Source organism: Balaenoptera physalus (assembly GCF_965194825.1).
Source record: "Balaenoptera physalus genome assembly, chromosome: 9".
Taxonomy (NCBI): Eukaryota; Metazoa; Chordata; class Mammalia; order Artiodactyla; family Balaenopteridae; genus Balaenoptera; species Balaenoptera physalus.
The window spans coordinates 18,485,594-18,507,766 of record NC_138888.1 but is presented as its reverse complement, the minus strand read 5'-3'; the positions used below and the strand labels follow the sequence as shown (position 1 = coordinate 18,507,766).

Sequence of the window (22,173 nt, the reverse complement as noted above, 5' to 3'; positions counted from 1 at the left end):
CGCCACCGCCGCGGCCGGGGCTGTAACCGCGGCTGCCGCTGCTCCTCTGAGCGGGCGTTGGTGCCGTGTGCCGAGGCGCCCTGTCAGGCGAGAGGGAGCGGCCGGGCGGGAGCGCGGGCGGCGGCGGAGCCTGAGGAGGGCAGCCGGGGCTCTGAAGGAGCGAGGGCGGGCTGAGCCAGCCTCGGAGGAGCGAGGCGGAGAGCGCGGGGACCCACCCCGGGCGCCCTGCGTGCGACGGCCGGCGGGCAGCGGCGCTGAGCGGCAGGGAGGCCGAGCGGCGGCGGCGGCGGACGGAGAGCCGGCGACCCCCGGGAGGAGGAGAAGCAGGAGCGGGAGGAAGCGCCGAGGAACTGCGGGGCCCGGGTGGGCGGCGGGGCCGCGGGCCATGGACTCGGCGGCGGCGAGGGCGAGCCGGGGCGGCGGCGCGGCGCAGAGTCAGCCCGCCGCCAGGTGAGGCTGGGCGGAGCGGGCTCGGGGCGCCGCCGCCACTGCTGTGCCGCCGGGCCGCGGAGCGAGTCGGCGGCGGCGGCGGCGGCTGAAGCGGCGCCACAGCAGCCGCGGCGAGCAGCGGCGGCCTCGGAGGAAGAGGGGTCGCCGCCCGGGGTTCTGGCGGCCGCGGCTCTCTCGTCGCAGTATATCCTGTTCGGATTATCTTTTGCTTCTCCCCAGCTACCTCCTTCCCCTCACACTCACACTCTGTCCCACTCCTCCGCGTCCTCGTTCGAAGCTGCCCTCGGCCCGGGCTGGTTCCCCCCCGCCTGGGGACGCCCCTTACCTCCCCTCCCGGGCTGCGGGGGACCCCGCCGAGACCATGAGGAAATTCAACATCAGGAAGGTGCTGGACGGCCTGACCGCCGGCTCGTCTTCGGCCGCGCAGCAGCAGCAGCTGCAGCAGCAGCACCCGCCTGGGAACCGGGAGCCCGAGATCCAGGAAACGCTCCAGTCCGAGCACTTTCAGCTGTGCAAGGTGAACGGAGCGCGCAGCCCGGCGCTAATTGGGGTCGTTTAAGGGGCAACTCAGGCTTTACACCCGAGTCGAGGGATAGAGCGCCAATAATTATCATACGTCGAATAATGGTCTCGCTCCTCTAGCACACTTTGCTTGGTGGGCTATTTTGGAGATTGACATCATCTTACTCCTTTTCGTTGATTTTCACGTGCAGCAATCATTTCAAGGTTGCTTCTAATATATTATACTGACCTTTAATTCGTATGCTTAATCTTATGGCTTTTATATTCAAGCATTTTAATACATAATTCACTGACTTCCAAGTTTCCTTTGGGAACAGTGTCTAATGAATATTGTTTATCAAAAAGCCAAACGTGTTCAACTAGATATTTGCTCATCACTTTTCCCTTAAAATGTGGTAGGAGGCTTAAAATATGAAATCATAGGGTCTTTCTATCATTGTGTTTGGTGAAAAAGTTAGAGCTGTGATTTTTGCCTATTAATGGCACGACAGTTGCCATAGCGGTCTGTAATTCAGAAAGAATGATGCAGCGAATTAATTCACCAGCTGCTCAATGAGAAATACAAACTTGTGTTGGTATTAATACCAGGCATTCATAAGTCAGTTTCTTAAAAGTGTGTACATACTTTTTTGCCCCAGTGTCCCAAAATTATTAAGGATTTAATAGCAAAATGCAAAATATATATGCTGTGTTTATTTTCATTCTGTTACAGTTGCAAAACGATGAGATAGATGTTTGCTAATTGCTTTACTGCATCCTTAATTAAAGTAATTATGACAGCATTTCCTTAGAATTACTTGTATTTAGCATCCAAATAAAGTAATGATGAAGTTATCACACTTGAAAAAAAGCATGAATTGCATTTTTAAATGAATATACAGAATTTTTGACCACTGCAAACTTCAGTAATTTGTTCTCAGACATAATAGAATATTAAATTTTTTTTCTAAAGACTACCACTATGATGGAAAAGCAGAAATTAAGATGTAACACTGGGATAGTTTTTTTGTTTGTTTTTGGTTTCAGATTCTATGTGCATAGGTTTTTGTTTGATGTAGACTTCATAGTTTTTTTTTTAATAGCAGTGCCTGTACATGTGTTTTGCATCAATTATGATTGCTTCTAGGTCTAATGCCTCTATTGACTTTTCTGTTTTAAAACTTTGCTTTCTGCCTTGGTTGCTGTGATGTCACTTGCCCATCCCTAGACTGTTCGCCATGGATTTCCCTATCAACCCTCAGCCCTGGCCTTTGATCCCGTACAGAAGATCCTGGCAGTGGGAACTCAGACTGGTGCTTTAAGGCTGTATCCTTTCATTTAATTTTATTTTATTTTTTAACTTTTACTGTATTCTCCCCAGTCCTTCTGTATTGCTGATTAGTTGCTTTTCCTGTTTAATGCCGAAGAAATGGTATGATCAGGTATTATGTGAAATCGTGTGGTTGTGTCTTTCCCCGTGATTATACTTGCACGCAGGTTGTATGTTGCTGTGATGTTTCTCAGCTCAATTTATAGTAGCTAAACACGTATCCACATAGAGTTCTAAAGTTTTGCTATAATAATTACTGTCTTTGCAAGGAAGTAGAAGTTTCTAAGGGGAAATATATCTGCTTATACTAGTGGTCTGTTGAACGGACTATGTTGAGGGTGAGGTTTAAAGACAATAGCACAAGGCACATTTTATTTGCTTTTTTAAAAATATTGTGCATGGTAGATGTTGAAATTATGACTGTTTATTATTCTAATGAATTAGAGGTTGAATTTGAATTTGTTTCTGACTTGTCCATCTAGAAAAATCATTAGAAAACAAATACAAGTTTTATATAAATAGTTATGAAGTATTGCTATTTCTAGAAGTTTTAGAGCATTTTCTTAGTATAATGCAGATGGAGAAGTGTACTGTCTTGATACGTTTTCCCTTTCATGGTCTACGTTTGTTATGTATATGTAAATACTGTTAAGTTAGCTGTACTCTTAAGTATTAGTATAGAGAATTATTTTTCTTGGTTATGCATGAACTATAATTGTTTTGTCATAGCATTTTTTTCCAAATACCTACTCATTCTTCAAGATAATTTTTTCAGTCTGAACAATGGAGAATACTTCACAATTCCTCTCAAACTATTTAACTTGAAATAAAATTGTGTTTACTTTTACTATGATATTTACCCATATTAACCTAAATGCCCTTATTTTTAAACTTAAACATAAGATTTTAAAAAGAAAATGCTTTGTTCATCCATCATTAGGATATCTGCTTCCTACATATTATTGAAGTAACATGTTGGTAATAAATAGAAAAAAACACTAGATGATAAGAAACACGGAGGAGCAGGAAACTTTACTCCCCACGTGTTAGATTTATCTGGCTCCTGAGAAGGAGGAGGGGAGCCTGCATTTGAGTTAAACATGTGTCTTACCCTTTTTTATAATCTTTTAAAATCTTCATTTCAAAGTAGTGCTATATGTGGTATCAGGATATTTTATTTGTGATCAGTGTGCTATGTTCAAAATGCTTATAAAAGTTTTCACTGAATTGTGTTACTAAGTGAAGTCTGTCATTCATAGTAAATACCAGTAGTGCACTCATACCTGTAAAAATGGTAAAATCTGACCAGGCTAGATCTGAATCTGAATTTCTAAGACAGTATATCTAAATAGTTCTTACCCAAATATCTAGGTAGTTGACACTAAAATATTTTTTACTTCAATTGTATAGATATTTTTATTCCGGTATCCAGTGATCAATACCTTCTAGTTTAGGGCTCCTGTTTTAGTCTTGTGAAGATGGGAATAAAATTAATTTCGGTAGTGTGGGTACTAAGTGTTCAGCAAAACCCCGTGTAGTGACGTAGTGTGGTATTGGATCCAGATGGACTGTTTAGAATGAAAAACAGATTTTTTTTGTTCGCAGCAAAAGAGTATCACCTCTGGACTAAAAGGGAAAAAAAAAAAAAAAGTTGAATTAAATCAGTTATTTTTAGATTATTTTGGTTTTCTTTTAAGTGGGTTCAATTTTTACTGTTTTCCCAGTTGAGACCCAGTGTGGTCTCAGTTTTCTTATGGTACATAACTTTTTTCTCTTAACAGCCAGTCTGCTCCTTTTATAGCTTAATATAATCATGAGTACTGCAAGCAAGGCTGATTTTATAAAATCAAATATTTTTCTTAGACAAGACTTTTTACCCCTACTGCATTTGAGGAATTAGCAAATTACACAAAGGGAGAAGTTAAAATGTTAAGGCCTAATGCTGTCAAATGAAAGCAAGGATCAAGTGTATAAAATCATCACTTATATGTCTTTTGCTTTTATACATTTTTTATAGTTAAATACTGTATGAAAAGTGAACCTGTAATTTACAGTTACACTCTAAATTTTTTTTAGAACCTCTCTTACTGTATTTACAGTGAAGTTAGGAAAGCAGTTTACCAAATATATTTTTACTTTACCTTTTTTACGAGATTTATATGAACATTCCAGAGTGATAAATTGGTTTGCCTACCAGTAATACCACTAGTCATTCCTTCTGTTAGGTTTAAGTAGGAGATAAGCTTATGAGCTTTCTTATGGCTTTGATTTGTAGAAAATCTAAAGTAAAATAGAAATCTTTTTTTATTTTAAAGTAAAATAAATATCTTTTTATTTATCTAAAATAAAAAGACTAAGATCTTTTTATTTTTATATAATTTCCACATATGTGGCTTAAAATTTGTTAATTTTTCTGTTCTTTGTTTTGAAAGCTAGACAACTGTAGTTTATTTCAAAGCTCCATATTGGTTTAATGTGCAGACTTATTGTAAGTCTCTTCTCTTGCCCTAGTTCTTTTATATTTTTCACTGTTGCGTTTGGCTTCTTATAGTCCTTCTCTTCATTTTCTGCTCATATTAGACTCTTGTAGTCTGTAATACATTTGTTCTAAAAGATGTCTTCAGAGCAGAAACAAACTTGTAAATAAAGTCTTCTTTCATCTAACTGTGGAGCAGAGTAGGAGGTTTTCAAAAGTGGGACTGGGTTATTAGAATGTGAATTGCATGCCTAATTTAACTAATAGAATGTCTTCCTAAATGTTGGAGGACTATACTAAGTTATCTATTTTGAGGTTAGAAAAAAAATGATGAAGAATTTACATCTGATATCTAATGTTTGTAGACAAGAATTGTGAAAATCTGAATCCTTAAACAGTATCTAACAAATGATGAAACAAGATAAATTTAATGTATTTGCTGCATTTAACGTATAGCAAATGGCTGATGTCATTATAAACATGCTTTATGTTCAACCTTTTTGGCTTCTGGAGTGAATATGAGGTTGGAATGAACTTACTGATGGGAAGCAGGAAAGCATAATTTTATATGCCAAGTTGTACAGTAATGATTTAATTATCTTAATTCTCCTCCTTTTGCCATGTAGAAATAGGTACAGTTTGGTTCCTCTGAGTAATCTAAGCATCAAAACTATTGAGATAAAGTAATCATCTACCCCCTTATGGAATAAGTAAAGGGGAGAAAAAAGGTTCTAACTGAAGAATGAGGACATTTCTAGTAATTCTGCTGTTGTCCTTATCTGGACTCCTGGTTTGCTAGTATAATTTCGAATTGCTTCATAGTCTGTTGTAACTGTGGGCTACCCTGATCTTATTTTTAAGGTATTTTTGTCTAAACACAACAAGGTTGTTTTATGTATGAGTGATTCAAGGACTATGCCAAAAAATGGACTTTCAAATTTACTTAATTTTTGTAAAAAATTGAGTTTTTAAGTATCAAAATGATCAAAGGATCTCATTTATTGTCTTCCTGACTTGTGGAAAATATAGTAGGCAGTCTCTGCTTTGATAAGGCATGGGCTTGTCTTTTAAATTGCAGTGTAATTTTGCTGAATTCAGGCTTACAAAATGATTTCTGTACGTTGGAGTTCATTTAACAAGCACTTGTTAACATTCGATTATGAATTGTGGCCTTATTTCTTGTTTGTATCTTGCCACTAAAGAATTATGTGTCCTTGAGTTAGTTTTTTCTTACTTTTAAAATGAAGGTGCTGTATTAGATGATTTCTTCGAGAAACAACTTTGTGATTCTAAGTAGCTATGTATTGTTCTAGATGAGTATGCAAAAGAAATGAAAATATGATTCTTATGTTCAAGGACTAGAACTAGATAAACATAATTGAAACAAGAGTTATTTAGGGTCTACTGACATAACACAAAGTCAAATTACAGGGAAGTTTATTGCGTTTAATGACACTTCTGCACATTAGTAGATGAGGCTTGAGAATGGCAGGGAAGGAGGAGTCGGAAAATTATTCTAGGCTAACAGTGTGGGCAAAAGTAGAGAAAAGGGATCATGGTAGTTTAGAGGAATACTAGAGACTGCTTGGAATTGTGATCCTAATTGAGTTGGAGGGAGAAGTAAGGAACCAGTAGGTGGAAAACCTTGAGTGTTAGCCTGAGTTATCTGGGTGTCATTCAGTAAGGAATCATTGTAGCTATATAAGGAGATATGCTCTCAGGAAGACCTTGTGATTTTTAGGATGATTAATAGTGCAGTGGTGTCATGGATGAAAAGAATAGAACCAAGGGAACCTTAATATGTAACTAAATCCATATGGGTAGTAAAGTGGATCCAAAGCAGGGGTAGTAGAATGGGAACTGGAGAAGGACTTGATGACTTCTTTGTATCAAATCTTAGAGGGAGCAACTAAAGGTGATGATAAAGTTTTCGAATACAGCACTGAGGCAATTACAAGAAAGAAATGGAAAACTTGGTAAAGAAGGTGGCAGAGTAATGTGGAGTTTGGAATTATGTAATCTTTTACTTTTATCCTATTGCCATTTCGAGAAGGTAGCCTAGACTGATTCTAGCTTGAGAATTTGATACGCTTTTACATTTGATTTCCTTTGGGTTGGTCCTCCGTGATTTCCTGGATTTTGTTATTGAATCGAAATAATTTAAAGTCACTGTTAGCTGTTTGGCTTTGTCCATTTATCCTTGGTCAGTGTCTCTCAGTAGTGCTAGTATGTGGGGCTGGATAATTCTGTGGGTTTGTCCAGCACATTGCAGGCTATTTAATATCCCTGGCTCCCACTTATTAAATGCCAGGGTTACCTCTGCTGTTAGTGTGGTAACCCACATGCCCTCACACACTTCCAGGTGCTCCTGGTTGAGAACCACTACACTTTGTCCTAGTTCTTCACCAGTTAAGTAGAAATAATAACCCAACTAGCTCGTGAAGTGAGTGTCAGGATTAAATGCAATAATGTGTATGTTTTTAGGACCATGCAAGGACTGTTTTGGTGACTATTCAATATGGTATTATTATAAATATGAGAGTTTTTCTATGGTTTTCATGTTCAGTTCTTTCATTTATTTCAGCAAATATTTGCTGAGAAGCAACTAGCTGCCAGGCTCTGTGTAGGAAGGCCTTAATTTCATTATTTTTGTAGCTGATGTAGTCAGTCTTCGAAGGAAAAGGTCTTAAAGTACTGTTTTTGTCTTCTTTAAAATGGTTGTGTTCTTTTCAACCACAAGTTTCCAGGATCGCTATTTAGATGTGATAAGATAATACGTGAAAGTTTGTTTCACATAGTAGGTGATAAATGATTGTGAAAGTTTGTTTCACATAGTAGGTGATAAATGATTGTTTAATGGCTTTGTACTATAAGATAGCTAGCATTGCAATGTTTGACTTGCTGCTTATTAATTTTATTTTATTGTAATTAACAAAACTGGAAAAAAGATTTGGAAATAGATTTTTGTTCAGAGTAGTTAAAAGTGAAACAGTTCAGCTAGAATTTAGCCAAATTTTTGTTACTCTTCTACCCCGCCATCCTTTTTGTTCATAGAAGAATTCTAGTCATTTGAAATTCTAGCCGTAGAGGAGAAACAAGGACTTCGAAATACTTTTACTTCTCAATCTTAGCTCCTCACTGAAGAGGACTTTGTATAAAAGGAAGAATGAGTACTGTGTCAGCTATAGGTTGTGATTCTCAGCGTGGATTACTGCAGCAAGGAGAATAGGCACATTTACTTTAGAAACTACCAGAAAAGGTGTCTGCCTGGAAGCAGTTATTTTGCAATGAATTTCCTGTGGAGGGAAACAAGGTATGATAGAATCTGAATGGGATTGAAAAGGGATATGTTAATTACTGGGGAATCAAGCCTGTGCTTGGTAAGCCTTTTTGCTTTAAGTAAGATGGGTTTTTATTTCTGCTAGGTATTCTCTTTGTTTTCCGTTTGTTTTTTAGTATAATTTGCTTTTAAAAATATAACTTGACTTTGTCATCCTGACAGAAAAAGGTAAAGGAATGTTGGAAGAATTACCTTATTAAAAGCTTGTGTTCTAGTCTTCAGACTAATTTTGGATAAGCCAACTAAAATCTCTAGGCTTTAGTTTCCTTTTCTGTAAAATGAGGAAATTGGGATCTGTGATTTCTAAGAGTCCTTCCGGCTCTAGGATCTTGAATTTTTTTCTGTGGAGGATTTGGGAATGCTCTGGACCATCTCTGTCTAGAGTTGTCTTCTGATTGGTTGTTCTGAGTATCTGTTAAAGAGGGTGAAGTGTTGGACTCAATCCCATTGTGGGTCCCTTTACTTTGTAGCCATCGCCTGCATTCATAATAAGTGAGCAGATGCACAGTTGTAAACTTTTATTTACAGAAGGGAGCAGGAAAAAGCATGTGAGATACACTTTTTTCGTTGATGAAACAGCAGCTCACATTGCATACTAGGATTGTGGGTTGTTGCTTTTCCTTTGTTTAATCGGTAAGGCCTCATTAATGACATAGGAAACTTGGGCCATTTTTAAATATTATTAACAAAGTTTACTTTCCTTTATTGGGTGTTGATGGTCAGGATGTAAATTAAAATGAGTGCTTAAAAATAATACTGGGTTCCTAATCATATGATTTTATTAATTTTTATGTAAGAAATTTAATAGAGACTAATTTCATTGACTTGCTAGCCTGTAATTTGAGTAATTGTATAGTAAGTTGGAAAAGTAATAACTAGCAATGTACATGTAAATAAGTGGACTATAAGGGTGATTATCACTAAATAAAAGATAAACTTTGGTTGTCTCTTTTTGACTTTAACTTCATGCATTGGAAGTGACACCTTATTTACAAGAAGGAAATTTATAATCAAGAGTGTCAGCATTCTGACTGATAATGCTTAAATGAGAATATCCTGTCCTGATTTGGTGCATTATCATCATCAGAAGGTATTCAGTATCTTGGGATTGCAGATTAATGAAATGTCTTTGGTTTGAACTAAACAGATGTCTGTTTAAGAATATAGCAGAATGACAAAGAGAAAAGGATGTTTTACTATATATACCTTTTATATTTGAATGCCTTTTATTAAACATAATATAGTACTATAAAACTTCCTAGGAAGCAAAACAAAGTGACTGTTGACTTGATTTTTGTAAAATAAACTAAGAGTTCATAAACTATAATCATAAAAGACTACCAAAAGGTATTTGATACATCTCCCTTCCCTTAGTCACATGTGATGTAAATCATTCTAAGGAGAAAATATCAATAGTACCTTCGGATTTAATTACTCAAACTTCTTCCTATGAAGATGTTCAGGCTTCTATATAATAGGTCTTGTACTTTAATTTAAACCTATTTCTAATATTTATTTGCAACACCAAAGAAGAGAGACAAGTTAGTTGTCTTCCATATATTATTACAATTTTTAACATTTTTGAAAAATTTAAGTAACAGTCATCTACTTGCAGATTTAGCAATCCCAATTGCTTTAATCTCTCATTCTTTTGTATTTCATTTTAAAGAAATTTTGGATACTAGCTCTGTTTTATGTGTAACTTTTGTTTTTATTTTTGGGCTTGGGTGGAAGGAGGGGAAGGGGAAAGAATCGTTGACAGTTTATTCCTTACTACTCAGTGTTCCACAATGGGCCATGTGTTTAGTGATTCCTTAAGTCTAGAACAGCGGTCCCCAACCTTTTTGGCACCAGGGACCGGTTTCATGGAAGACAGTTTTTCCACGGATGGGGGAGGGGGGATGGTTCAGGCGGTAGTGCGAGCGACGGGGAGCAGTGGGGAGCTGCAGATGAAGCTTCGCTGGCTCGCCTGCCACTCACCTCCTGCCTTGTGGCCTGGTTCCTAACAGGAACCCTAATGTGTTGGGGGCTCCTGGTCTAGAATACATTTTTCCCTGTTAAAGTAATCCTTTAAAGCCCAGTGCCTTTCTCTTTGTGATGTATTTTTGGTTTTAATTCCATCCCTTTTTCCACCCATGTAGCAATCTTTTTCTTAATTCAGCGTTTAAAATCTAAATTTCTACATTACCATCCTTTATACATAATATCACATAGTCATTAAATGGCTAAAATTAGTCCTTTTGGAAATTATAGCTATAATATTGAGGTATTTTTATTTTAAAATAAACTGTCAGAAATGTTACAGCATATGAGAAGATGCAGTAGAATCCAAAGTAGTGCAAATCAGAATCAAGCAGTATCCTCTGCCTTATAAAGAGGCCAGAAATTGGACAGTGGTCAATATACAATTATAAAATCAAAACAGAAAGAACATACAGATTCTTAAATGATTAGCTTAAGATCTTCTCTACTAAAGATCATATAAAAGATGAGTGTGTGTGTGCATACAAATGAAGTAATGAAGGTCTAAATCTGTAATTCAGGAATCTGCAAACTTTCTGTAAAGTGCTAGATAGTAAATATTTTGGCTTTATTGTCTCTGACCCAGCTACTCAACGCTGCCAATGTAGCACAAAAGCAGCCATAGACAATATGTGAAGGAAGGAGTGTAGATATTTCAATATAACTTTATTTATAAAATCAGGCAGTGGACTGGATTCAGCCCACAAGCTGAAGTTTGCCATCCCTGCTTTAGTTTATTAGGCTTCCTTGCTTTTAAATTGGAGAGGAATGCTCAGGAAGGAATTACTACTGACATTTTTATAGTTAAGTTTCATAAATTACACTTGCATATCAGTTTAATCTTTTAGTCATAAATAGAAAACTATTTTAAAGAATCAATGATATATGGTACTGCTATATACCAAGTTAAATTATTTTCATAAGTATTTTTTGATCCTATGAAAGATGCATTATTTTTCTGGTGAATTATAATTAGTATGATAAGATGACTTATCAGGCATTGTTTGGGGACAGTTCAGTGTTCAGTTCTGTTATTGAAGTATTCAGCTTGTTTGAGCCCTTTACTTCCTAATTTTAATTTAAAATATATTGGCATTTGTAGCTTTTTCCTAATATTTTCATTAATATTATATAGAGCTATATAGAAACATTTAGATACTTTTAAAAATAAAAATGAATGTAAACACTTTATTAAAATATTGTGATTTCTTAGATGTCTGCAAATTTTGATTAAAAATAAATCATTTACACTGTGGGAGAAAATAACCTGAAAAAATGTATTAACAACAATAACAAAAAAAACTCATAAAGCTCTTAGAAGCAAATTTAGGTGCATGGTTACCTTCTTTAGGAGTCAGATATGTTGCATGTCCCTTCTTGGAATGAACATACATGGGACAAATTGAAAACATTATATCCGCCATGAAAAATTTTTATAGTTGCTCACTGTTTACATCGTTTTTCATTAGCAGTAAATATTAATTTTATTCAGTAAATAAGACTAATTTCTACTTAGTTTCATTTCTCCAACTGGTGTTAATCCTTTTGGAAGTTGTTATATAAGACAAATGAAATGATGACGTGCTGAGCATATTTCTTTATATTTACTGGTGCTATGATTTAAAAATGAGCATTGATCTAGAGTAACATTCCCTTAAACTGGGAGTGAATACAAAGGTTTTTAACTAAAAACAATAGCTAATACTTTTGGTTTTAGTACAGTCTTCGTTTGGAAATTAGGGTTTGCTAAACACATGATGTTAATTGCAAAATAATTTAGACTTAGAAATTATATGGTAATTATTGTTAAATAATGTTTTGTTTTATGGTTTTTGGTTGTGTTTCCATTTCAATAAGGGCTGTCTGGAACTTCTGAAGCTTTTCCTGGTGAGGTTGTCTGTAGAAGAGTGATTAATCCTATCCTTTCTTGAAAGTACATAATCTTTTCTTGTAATAGCAGCACCTCTGCTTTTTCACAGCAGTACTCTGCCAAAAGTGACTATAAATCTAGTGGCATCAACTATTGCAGTACTTTCTGCCAAATTGCTTTCCTTTTGTGTATTTTTTCCTTTTTGTCTTTTGAAAGGGAGGAAAAGTATTGAAACAGATTTTCCATCTATGCTGTCTTTGTACTGTATTTTTCATAATGTGTTTTATTCTTCTTTTAAAATTCACTTGGCCATACTTAAGAACTTAGCCATTAAGCATCTGAGAATGGGTGCTGGGATAAAAGATTGTTATATGATATGTGAGAATGTATGTTCCTTTCTGTTTCTTTAACCCAGGCCATGATTATTTATGACTATATTTCATAGATGACTGAGCAAATGGTTCATTTGAAAGTATATTTATGTATCAAAAGCCATTCTGAAGAATTGCCTGTGATAATAAATATAATTCATTTTGACCCCTTTAGAGACAGTCCTAACTCCAAAGCAGTAAATAATAAGGATGAATATTTTTGAACCACTGTATTCAAAAATAATAAAAAATTCTTATTCAAAACAATAGTGGAAGATGTAACTAGAGGCCTATTTCAACCCAGTTAATGCTATAATTATATTTTAGTCTAGATGCTGCAATTACTTTGTTTTGATGTTTCACTCACATGAAAAGAAAGCAGTTGACTGACAGTTTTTCAAATACCATTTGACATTTACTGTAAAATATTACAATTGTGTTGGATTAAGGAAGTTTTAAATGTTGACCTATGCATCTTTCATGGTTAATTTTAGCATTTCGTTAAATTTTTACTGTAGAAATAGTGCACGTTATAGTTTTGCTTAAATAGCAGACTAGCAGGATGTTAGAATTGTGAGTGAGCAGTAACAATTATGTCCACTCTTATAATCATCAGAATGTGGCTAGCTTCATTTCTTAACATATTAATTTTTTGGCAGACTTTATTTTTTAGAGCAGTTTTGGCCTCACAGCAAAATTGAGCAGTAAGTACAGAGATTTCCCATATAACCCTGTTCCCACTTGGCACAGACTCCCCCATTATTAGCATCCCCCACTAGAGTGGTACATTTGTTACAGTTGATGAACCTATATTAACACATCATCACCCAAAGTCCATAGTTTATGTTAGGGTTCATTCTTGGTGTTGTACGTACTGTGGGTTTTGACAAATGTATAATGACATGTATCCACCATTATATTATCGTATAGAACAGTTTCACTGCCCTAAAAATTTTCTGTGCTCTACCTTGTCATCCCTCCCTTTCCCCTACCTCTTGGTAACCAGTGATCCTTTGACTGTCTCCATAATTTTGCCCTTTTCAGAATGTTACATATTTGGAATCATATAGTAAGTAGCCTTTTCGGATTGTCTTCCACTTAGTAATATGCATTTAAGTTTCCTATGTTTTTTCATAGTTGATAGTTCATTTCTTTTTAGTGCTATATAATAGTCCATTGTCTGATGTACCACAGTTTGTTTATCCATTCACCTACTGAAGGACATCTTTAGTTGCTTCCAAGTTTGGGCAATTTTGAAAAAGTGGCTCTACATATCCATGCACAGGTTTGTGTGGATATAAATTTTCATTTCCTTTGGGTGAATACCAAGGAGTGTGACTACTAGATTGTATGAGTATGTTTAGTTTTGTAAGAAACTGCCAGACTGTCTTCCAAAGACAGCTGTACCATGTTGTATTCCCACCAACAATGAACAAGAGCGCTTTTGCTCCACACCATCGTCATCATTTGGTGTTGTCAGTTCTGGATTTTGGCTCTTCAATAGGTTTGTAGTGGTATCTCCTTATTCCAATATGCATTTCCCCAATGACATATGTGGGGCATCTTTTCATATGCTTATTTGCCATCTGTATATCTTCTTTGGTGAGGTGTCTGTTAAGGTCTTTGGCTCATGTTTAATTGGGTTGTTTGTTTTCTTGTTGTTGAATTTTAAGAGTTCTCTGTGTATTTTGGATAATGGTACTTTATCAGATGTGTCTTTTGCAAATATGTTCTTCAGGTCTGTGGTTTATCTTGTCATTCTCTTGGTACTGCATTTCACAGAGCAGAAGATTTTAATCAAGTCCAGTTTACCATTTTTTTCTTTCATGGATGGTGCCTTTGGTGTTGTATCTAAAAAGTCATTGCCATACACAAGGTCATCTAGGTTTTCTCCTATGTTATAGGAATTTTATAGTTTGGAGTTTTACATTTAGGTCTGCCATCCATTTTGAGTTAATTTTTGTGAAGGATGTAAGGTCTGTGTCTAGATTCATTTTTGGTGGTAAGGGGAGGGGAAGCGTTATTAGGTCGTAGTCTTTTAGTGAGCCTGTGCTTCTGGACTGTGAACTACACAGGTGCTCCTCAATTCCCCTCTCCTCCCACTTCCCTCAGAGGAGTTAGGATGGCTAGAGTGGGTGGAAGTTGGATATTTCCCTTCCTTCAGGTCAGTTAGGCTCTGATAAGCCCCCAGCAGTTCAGGCTCTCGTTAGTCTCTCCAGCGGGCAGACCTTGTTATGAACAGAACGCTCCAGTGTATTTAAAAGTGGTTGCTTTTCCCTTTCCCCCTCCTGGAAGTACGAGGGGATTTTTCTCAGAGAGTCGCTGTGAGAACCTGGTAGAGCCCATGGAGGTAAAACTCACTAGTGTGTGGTGATCCCTCCCATGACTGGGTCCTCCTGGAGTTTCTAACGGACTTGTCTACTTTAGGCCTCCAGCAGTTCATCAGGCACAGTTGAGGTTTTCCTGCCCCAGCACTGATTTCTGCAGAGGTGTCTGCTGGTTGGTTTGTTTCAGTAAGTTGTGATCTTCTGTATTGGCCTATCTGTGTCTGCAATTTTAGGGGCAGCCATTTGCCCTGTGACCTCACTTGTCTTATGAACCTAAGAAGACTTGTTGATTTTTAGTCTGAACAGCTTTTTATTTATTGTTAGGACAGAATGACAACTTCCAAATTTCTTATGTGCTGGACGAGAAATAGGAAGTCTGTATTAATTTTTATAGGTGAAAAACACACGATCTTCAAAAAGAGGTTTTTAAATTGATGTTTGTCAAGCAGATGAAACTATACAGTTTAGGGGGACTGTACTATGAAAGTGGAAATAATTGCTATTTGACAAAGGCTTTGTATTGCAAATACATTCATAGGTCATAGAATACAAAATGAGATGTTCTTCACTATCTTAAACTTTGGTAAAGACTTAAGTTCTTGTTTTGAGCATATTCCTATCAAGTTGATTAGAACTAGTTCAGATGGAAGTAGCAAATTTTTAGAAGTTTGGAAAGTAAGACCTGTGATGAGATATTAAGGGGATTCATGATAATTTTTCAGACTTTCTTTCTTCAAACAAAATAATTTAATTATTCATATATATACACAATATGTGTGTATGTATATCAATATATGAATTTTGTGGAAGATAATGCTTAGTTATACTTTTGCCCACAAGGTTTTGCAATTGTTCTGAACCATGGCTATATACATTAGAATGAATTGTGGAGCTGAAAAAAAAACCCAAAACAATGCCCAAACATGTGTTTGGATTTCTTCTCTAGATATTCTGATTCAGTCAGTCTGGCATGGGGTTTGACATCTGTAATTTTTTTTTATCTTAAATGTCCATGGATGCTTATAATGTAGAGCCAGAATTGAGAAGTACTGGTTAAATGTTTGGTAGGCAGGGTAGTAGTATTCTTAGTGAGGCAAATGGTAGATAAGAATCATGTTCAGTACAGTGTGTGTGGAAAGGATGTCATTTTAAAGCAATCATAACATCTTGAGACTTGTGGTATCACCAACCATAAGGAAATAAGCTGACACTTTGCTCTGTCATTGCCTTTGGAGACAGGGCTATGAAGCTGTACAAAATATTTATGAAGATGGAAAGGAACTGGAATTCCAGGTTTGAATTATTCCTCTTTCTAGCAGTGTATCACTGGACATGAGAACCAGCAATAAAAAAAAAAGACCGTGGAGTCTAATTATGAGGTTGAAAAGTCTAGTCTCAAACTTGCAGGTGATCCTCACACTGATGAGACGGAGGAGGCAGCCGAAGCAGTTCACGGAAGAGAACTCTGCAGCACGCGTAGGTTGTCTTAGTTATCGCAGATCAGTATATGTATTTCCATTTTTTCTCTGGTTATCTGCTACTTTTAGAAATTTTATTTTTTTGAATAGGTTATATTATCTTGACCAGGATAAATGTATGATGTACTGCCCCTTTTATTTGTTGCCCCCCATTTATTCCTCATAACAGTATAGAATAACAAAGAAATGAAAGCTTTCACGTGCTAATTGATTTGTTGTTTATGTTCAGGGTAAATGGTAGAGTTGGTCTGATGCTAAAGTTCACCCTCTTTTCGTTTTAAGGATGCTTTCATCAATATTCTTTGACCACACTATGGTGGTATTTAGATTTTAACTTCATTATTGAAAAATAATCACATTATGGTTCAAGACTCAGGCCATTAAAAATAAAAATCATCCACTGACCTTTTATTCACAGAAAAGTAAGCCAATTCACAGTAGACACCTTGAAGGCTTACTAGAATACTTAAAGAGTTATGAATTACCCTGTTTGCTAAAAGTCTAAGAATGTACTGAAAGAAGTGGTAACAGAAGTTAGTGGAAATCTTCAGGGTTTCTGATGGATTAAAATTATGCTCTTGGGTTTAGTATTTTTACTGTGGCAGGAAGGAACAATTTACCCTTAAGAGTCTTTCTTGGTTTGTTAGCAGAATATCTGCTCAAAGAAAGTTATTTCACAGAATATTACATAATTAAACATGGGATAATTTATTAGTCACTTATGAGTTCATGAAAAATACAGCTTTCCATATTCTTATTTTTAAACTTTGCAGGATATAAGTGTATCTTCAGAAACTGCACAGGATATCAAAGTTCTCCAGTTCTTTTCCATTTTATAGGTACTCCAATCTTCTCTTTCTAGGTTGGAAAATTGAAAATGTCACTTCTGTAGATGTTGGAATAATGCCAATACTTTCTTTGCCTTTTTCCTTGGTGACAGGAATTGATGAACAGCTTCTCTGAGAAGGTACATAATCTTAAAAATCTTAACAGTTTCCTAAGTATATACCACTCTTGATATTACCACATTCTTCATAAAAGTAGAGGTTGTCAAATATGTGTATAATCAGTGGTAGTGACGGCAGTGAAACTTGCCTAGGAGTTGTACTTTCAGAACTTATCACTGGCTGGGGTCCCATTGCCTGCTTCTTTTACTATTTTTTATTCTACTAGTCATAGGTGATGCCTGTTGAAGGCAACAAGGAAGTACCAACAGTATTCAATATGATTATATAAAAAGGAAGGAGGAAAACAAAAGAACAGCATGGACATAGAATACTGTAAGACAGGCTAAAGCCCAAATGAACTGACGATCGTGAAAGTAATTGGAAAGTGTTTTTTCTTTTCAAGCTAAATTCCTGTCTACAAAATGAACACCATTTGGGAGTATCTGTGCACCTATCTGCTCTCTTGCTTTTATTTTTCTATTGCTAGAGTTTAAAACTTTTGAGGCTAGGGACTATGATTCATATCCCCAATGCATATTGAAGTTCTCAATTAAGAGAAATGAGTGGGTTAAGCAGACATGGTTAAGGAATATTCTGTTGCTTGCTCTCTTTACCTTTTAAGAGCTACAAGATGGGAAATGTGGAGACAAAGTAGAGTCTTTAGTATAAGAGGCTCTGCTTTGTTTCTTCTTTAATTTGCGTTATTATTGCTATCCAAATGGTAATTTTTTTCCTGATAGGCTACAGGGTCTTAAGTGTTTGTGCGATAATATTTTACAGTGGTATATTTAGGTATGGATCTTACTTCATTTATCATTCTGGGTACTTCCATCTGAAGACACTTTTTTTTTTTTTTTTTTAGAAGCTAAGTATAATACATTTTTGTCCTGTTACTTCTTTGATAACATTTTTTTTTCTCTTACTAGATGTTACCTTTCCTAAAAGTCTTTTATAGTACATTTTTTTTTCTTATATTTTCCAAGTTTTTTTTTAATCTTTTGGCTTTCCTTTTTTTTTTTTTTAGCAAGTTCTTAAAACAAAGTTATAGCAGACATATATGTTCAGCTTACTATCTTGAACCAAAGCATCTTTTCCCTACTTTTTAATACATTGTTTTTTATATTGGAATTTCCTGAAAATTTTTTATCTGTATATTTTAAGGATTAATGTGTATTTTACACTATTAGATGGAACATAAAAGATCATGATTTATAAAGGAAAAGACATATTTTTCTTGGGATTTTACTTACGTGTTTCTAAAACCATACTATTTCTTTATATGATTGAAGTTTTCATTTATTTAAGAGAACACTGCATTTTCATTGTTTCTTATCTGTTGAATAATTCCTGTGTTCAAATCTTGAATGAAATTAAAATGTTTAAAAATTGGGTGCAGGACAGAAAGAAAGAAGATTAATTGCAAAAATGTTTAACTCTAGTCTTATTTTGCCCTCTTACTATGCTGCATTTCATTTAGATTGCTAAATAGTTATATTCATTTGTTGCTTATAAAAGATATTTTTAAATCTCAGATAAAAGGGATTTTTAAATTATATTTAAGAATATAATGTTTTAACTTGTTTCATTAGTAACTACAATCATTTTTGCTTTAAATTCAGTCTTTTATTTTTGGCTATTTGTTTTCATTCATTCAAGCTGATTCTTTTTTAAGATACGTTTTATTGAAATATTTGAATATACCATAAACTTCACCCTTTTAAAGTGTACAGTTCAGTGCTTTTCATTATATCAGAGTTATGCAATCATCAGCACTTTTTAATTTCAGAACATTTTCATTACCACAGTAAGAAACCTTATACCTATTAGCAATCCGTCCCCATCACCCTCTCTACCCAATCCTTCACAACCACCTATCTACTTTCTTTTTCTATAGATTTTATTTAGGACATTTCATATAAATGCATTCATATAATGTGTAGTCTTTTATGATTGGCTTCTTTTACTTAGCGTGATATTTTCAAGGTTTATCCATATTGTAGTGTGTATTATCTCTTTTCATGGCTGAATATTCCACTGTATAAGTCTACTACGTACTATTTATCCAGTGATCAGTTGATGGACATTTGGATTTTCCTCTTTTTTGGCTATTATGAATAATGCTGCTGTGGACATTTGTGTAGAAGTTTTGTGTATGTATGTTTTCGTTTCTCTTGTTTTTATCCATAGCAGTGGAATTGCTGAGTCATATGTTAACTCTGTGTATATAATAGAGGAATTACCACTCTATTTTCCAAAGTGGCTGCACCATTTTACATTCCTCCCAGCAATAATTGAGGGTTCTGATTTCTCCACATCCTCACCAAACCTTGTTGTTGTCTTTATTACAGCCATACAAGAGGGTGTGAAGTGATAGTTCATTATGGTTTTGATTTGCATTTCCCTAATGACTAATGATGTTGAGCATCTTTTCATAAATATTTTGGCTATTTGCATATCTTTTGAGAAATGTGTATTCATTTTTCTTTCCCCATTTTTAAATTGGGTGGTCTTTTTGTTCAGTTGTTAAAGCTCTTTATATATTCTGGATATTAAGTACTTACAAGATATGATTCACAAATATTTTCTCCCATTCCGTGGATTGTCTTTTCACTTTCTTGATGGTGTCCTTTGAGGCACAAATGCTTTTAATTTTGATGAAGTCCAATTTATCTTTTTTTTTTCTTTGTGGCTTGTGCTTTTGTTCTTATATCTAAGAAACCATGACTTTATCTGAGGTCACAATGATTAACTCGTATGTTTTCCTCTAAGAGTCTTATAGTTTTAGCTCTTACAGTTAGATCTCTGTTCCATTTTGACCTAGCATTTGTATATAGTGTGAGATAGGGATCCAAATTCATTCTTTTTCATGTGGATATCCATTTGTCCCAGTACCATTTGTTGAAAAGACTATTCTTTCTCCATTAAAGTGTCTTGACATCCTTGTCAAAGTCAATTGATCATAAATATTTGTTTCTGGACTCTTAGATCATTCCACTGATCTATATATCTACCCTTATGCTAATACCACACTGTCTTGATTACTATAACATTGTAGTAAGTTTTGAAATTGGAATTGTGAGTCTTCCAACTTTGTTCTTTGTCAAGATTATTTTGCTGTTCTGGGTTCCCTGCATTTCCATGTGAATTTTAGGATCAGCTTGTCAGTTTCTGCAAACAGCTGGGATTCTGATATTGTGTTAATTTTGTAGGTCAGTTTGAATATTGCCATCTTCACAATTATTATGTCTTCTGTTTCATGAGTATGGGATGTCTTTCCATTTACTTAGATCTTGTTTCAACAATGTTTTGTAGTTTTCAGTGCACAAGTCTTGCACTTCTTTGGATAAATTTATTCCAAAGTATTTTATTCTTTGTGACATTCTTATAAATGGAATTATTTTCTTAATTCCACTTCAGATTGTTTATTGCCAGTGTGTAGAAGTACAGTTGATTTTTGTATATTGATCTTATGTTGTGCAACCTTGCTGATCGCATTTATTCATTCTAATAGTTTTTTTTTGAATTTTTTAGTTTATTCTAAATTTTAAGATTTTGAATTTTCCATCTACGAGATCGTGTAGTGATAGTTTTACTTTATTTCTTCCTTTCCAACATGGATGCTTTGTATTTCTTTTTCTTGCCTGTTTTCCCTGGCTAGAACGTCCTGTATAAGGTTGAGTAGAAATGGTAGAAGTGGACATTCTGTCTTTTTCCTGAGCTTAGCACAAAAGCATCCAGTCTTTCAGCATTAGTATAATGATGTTAACTGTGGGTTTTCCATATATGGCCTTTGTCAAGTTGAGGAAGTTCCTTTCTCCTTGAGTGCTTTATCATGAAAGGGCATTGGATTTTGTCAAAGGCTTTTTCTATTGGTATGATCATGTGGTTTTTATCCTTTACTCTACTAATACAGTGTTTTGATTCTGTTTTTTGAAGACAGGGTTGTTTACTCATTTTAGTATCTTATTTAACTTTACTAGGAACTGTTCCTCTCACATGGCTATAGTCTCTAAAATGTTCGTTGGCTCATCATTTTACACATGATGATATTTGTAAGGAGACTATTCTGATTCTAGTTGAAATTTTGAGATACAGAACTCCAGCTTTTTGCTTATTCTGCTTGTCCATAGTGCTTCATTATTAAAATAGGTGTTTATTACCATGAACAAACATGAAAAATGAACCTAGAAAAAAATTTTTGATTGGTTTATTGTTTATGCCTAATTGGTTTTATGGTGTTTACTTTCTACTAAAAGTTACATTTGGTCTAGTTTTATTGTTTTAGACAAGTCTGACTTTAGTGATACTGATTTTAAGTATTTCCTCATTGTTAATTCTCCAGTTTTAAAATGACTTAAAATAAGTCAGGAAGTGACATTTACATGTGAAAATTGGCTGTTTGAGCAGTGAGGTTTGATTTGTGTGTGTGTCTGCCTATCTGTGTATGTTCCGGTGTTAGACTGTTTGGGTTCAAACCCCAGCATCCTTACTGACTAGCTGTATGGCTTTGGCTAATCTATTTAACCTCGTTGTACATAGTTTCCTAATTTATAAAAACAGAGCTTATAATAGAGGGTACTCCTTGTGAGGTAATACATGTACAGTGCTTGACACATTAAGTTCAACAAATCTTAACTAGTACGATGATGATGATGTACTTAAAAGCCTCCAAATTCCTCTTTTCTCTCTCCCTTTCCAACCAAATATATACATATATATAATAACCATTTAGACAATTGGATGAATGCTTATTTTGATTTTTTATTTGTGGTACAGTATTATAAAATAAAAGATTTTACTGGATCTAGTCTTTGTTTCTGCTTATCTGTCATTACATATGTCTTCCTGATTATTCTTCATTAACTGGTAGGTTTATTATGTTATTTTTTTCCTTAAATATTTCTTTTTCCCCTATTGCTTGGCATTACTAAGTATTAACAGTTTTATTAAGAAATGCAAGACATTTGGTCCTGTCTAAAACACTCATAAGACATTTGGTCCATGCCAAAAGTTTCTTTAAATTTAGTCCTATCCAAAATGCCCATGAGCATATTTGGTCTA

The 22,173-nt window shown here is 35.5% G+C and overlaps 1 protein-coding gene across 8 annotated transcripts in view; it reads left to right on the top strand.

The window, feature by feature from the left end:
- Positions 1 to 811: 811 nt before the first annotated feature.
- The window catches only part of STXBP5 (syntaxin binding protein 5), a gene marked incomplete at its 5' end in the record, with an annotated part of 166,216 nt that continues 144,854 nt past the window's right edge, over positions 812 to 22,173 (top strand). For all 8 annotated transcript variants that reach the window (XM_082474485.1, XM_082474484.1, XM_082474482.1 and 5 more), the window contains 2 exons: positions 812 to 967; positions 2,180 to 2,277. In XM_082474485.1, coding sequence (XP_082330611.1) covers positions 812 to 967; positions 2,180 to 2,277 — 254 coding nt within the window. The remainder of the gene's footprint in view (positions 968 to 2,179; positions 2,278 to 22,173) is intronic.